Source organism: Penaeus monodon, chromosome 6 (assembly GCF_015228065.2).
Source record: "Penaeus monodon isolate SGIC_2016 chromosome 6, NSTDA_Pmon_1, whole genome shotgun sequence".
NCBI lineage: Eukaryota > Metazoa > Arthropoda > Malacostraca > Decapoda > Penaeidae > Penaeus > Penaeus monodon.
This window is the reverse complement of record NC_051391.1, coordinates 30955010-30957509: the sequence shown is the minus strand read 5'-3', so window position 1 is coordinate 30957509 and position 2500 is coordinate 30955010. Positions and strand designations below refer to the sequence as shown.

The following is a 2500-nucleotide window of genomic DNA, read 5'->3' as shown; positions in this document are numbered from 1 at the left end:
CAAATTCTTAAAGGACCTTCAGGAATACTTGATGAGTAAGGCAGATAGTGTGGACAGGTAACTTGACACTCTAATTATTGAGTAATTAATGTCTTTAGTGAAATATTAAGTTCTATCTTTAGTTATAATTATGGTTATTGGATAACAGAATGTGGTATGATATCATTGATGATTTTCAATGTCTTTTTAACACATCTGTACATGTTGAATAACTCATGTACACAGAGTACAAAAGTATAATTTGCATTAGACTTTTAAACCAATAATAAAAATGCTTAATCAGGTATTATAATTTACAGAAATGCAGGTGTCGACCTTACCACACAATCTAGGGAGGAGTATGCCGCCGTCTATCATTTTAGAAACTTTGACATGAATGGTGATAAAGTTCTCGAGAGGAAGGAGAAAAAAGCTGCTAAACGATTCTTAACAAGGTACGAAGGGAGACAAATAAAGTGGGGGGAATGAAATAGAGAATGGGAAAGACTATGTTGTTTATAGTAGTTTAGAATTCTAATTGTATAACAGAACTTAATGGGGGAATGAAATAGAGAATGGGAAAGACTATATTGTTTATAGTAGTTTTGAATTCAAATTGTATAACAAAACTTAAGAATAGAGGTAAGATTCAGGCATATGAATAAATAATTAAATAAATAAAAAATCAGAACATAGAGTGAATTGAAATTACTTTCAGTGTCCCAAAGCTAAAAAGATGTGGCAGAAGAATCACCAGATACTGCGATGTGGACAAAAACCGGAAAATCTCCTTAGAAGAGTGGGTAGCATGCATTGTGGTCCCGAAAAACACTGGTGAGTAGCTCAGAAGACATCAAGTTACTTGAGATTTTCTTATTTGTATAGGAATGTACTTTGCTCAGTGGGACTAACATATTTTGTAGCAGTTTATTATAATTTATGCCATATTATGATACTAAATATAGAATCCTATTTTTGGCATTCTTGTTTATTTCCATCTTAGATGACAAAAAAAATATATATTTTTTTAGCAAAGAATGCATTGCTTAATTGATTTGTAATGGATAAAAATGTGAAGAAATCTTCAAAAAAGTTTGAGAAAAGTAAATAGAAAGAATATATATATTTCGGTGTTCTATTCCCTCTATGCATGACACAGTAGATTAGATATGTGTGTATGGAAGTTTACAGGTTATATTATAGACCTCCATAGAAAGATGCATTTGAGTGTTGCTTTTTGGGTGTTTAGAAACATACTGGTCAGAGTAGTAACCCCATATTCCAGTCTCGAAATCTGGGTTTTGTAGAATGTTGTCACTAATTCCTGATAAAAGAAGAAAAAAAAAGTTTTTATAATTTTTAGATGTACTTTGCTTTACATGTCTGCTTCTTTGCTATGATGCTAAGTCAGTAATGTACTTGATGTGCAACACAGTGTTCTCAACTCATATTTTTTTCTTCTAATCACCTGTGTTACATAATTAACTAACATCCAAACAGGATGGATACTTAAAAAAAAGAAAAGAAAAGAAAAAAATCAGGCAGGCAAACAGACTGATTTGCTGATAATCTGGCTTCCAGTGTGGCTCACTGATAATACCAAGACAAACAGATAGACTGAGTGTGAGACAGTTTGATTAATACATAGGTTGATAGGATGCTTTATTATTTAGCTCATTGTTCACTAACTGAGTGGATGTTCAAGTGCGTTGGTTGACTGTGCCAAAAATAGATTACAAGTCGACCAAATCCTGTATAAAATGTTGACAAGCAAATAAGACATACATCTACACACACACACACACACACACACACACACACCCCACACACACACACACACACACACACACACACACACACACATACACACACCACACACACACACACACACACACACACACACACACACACACACACACACACACACACACACACCACACACACACACACACACACATACATACATATATGCATATATATATATATATATATATATATATATATATATATATATATATATATATATATTTTTTTTTTGTATATAATTATATATATATATATATATATATATATATATATATATATATATATATATATATATATATAAATGTGTATGTATATAAACACACATATATACACACACACATCCATATATATACATATATGCATGTGTGTGTGTATATATGTGTGTTTATATACATACACATTTATATATATATATATATATATATATATATATATATATATATATATATATATATATATATATATATATATATATATATGAATATATGTATGTATGTGTGTGTGTTGTGTGTGTGTGTGTGTGTGTGTGTGTGTGTGTGTGTGTGTGTGTGTGTGTGTGTGTGTGTGTGTGTGTTGTGTGTGTGTGTGTGTGTGTGTGTGGTGTGTGGTTGTGTGTATGTGGTTGTGTGTGTGTGTGTGTGTGTGTGTGTGTGTGTGTGTGTAGATGTATGTCTTATTGCTGTCAACATTATACAGGATTGTGCTTGTAAAAGCA

The 2500-nt window shown here is 31.6% G+C and overlaps 1 protein-coding gene across 1 annotated transcript in view; it reads left to right on the top strand.

The window, feature by feature from the left end:
* LOC119573944 (SPARC-related modular calcium-binding protein 1-like) overlaps window positions 1–813 on the top strand; it is a gene marked incomplete at both ends in the record, with an annotated part of 3728 nt that extends 2915 nt beyond the window's left edge. The window contains 3 exon segments of the mRNA XM_037921044.1: window positions 1–57; window positions 300–434; window positions 698–813. The exon segment at window positions 1–57 is cut by the window's left edge and continues 22 nt beyond it. Coding sequence (XP_037776972.1) covers window positions 1–57; window positions 300–434; window positions 698–813 — 308 coding nt within the window.
* Window positions 814–2500: the final 1687 nt, after the last annotated feature.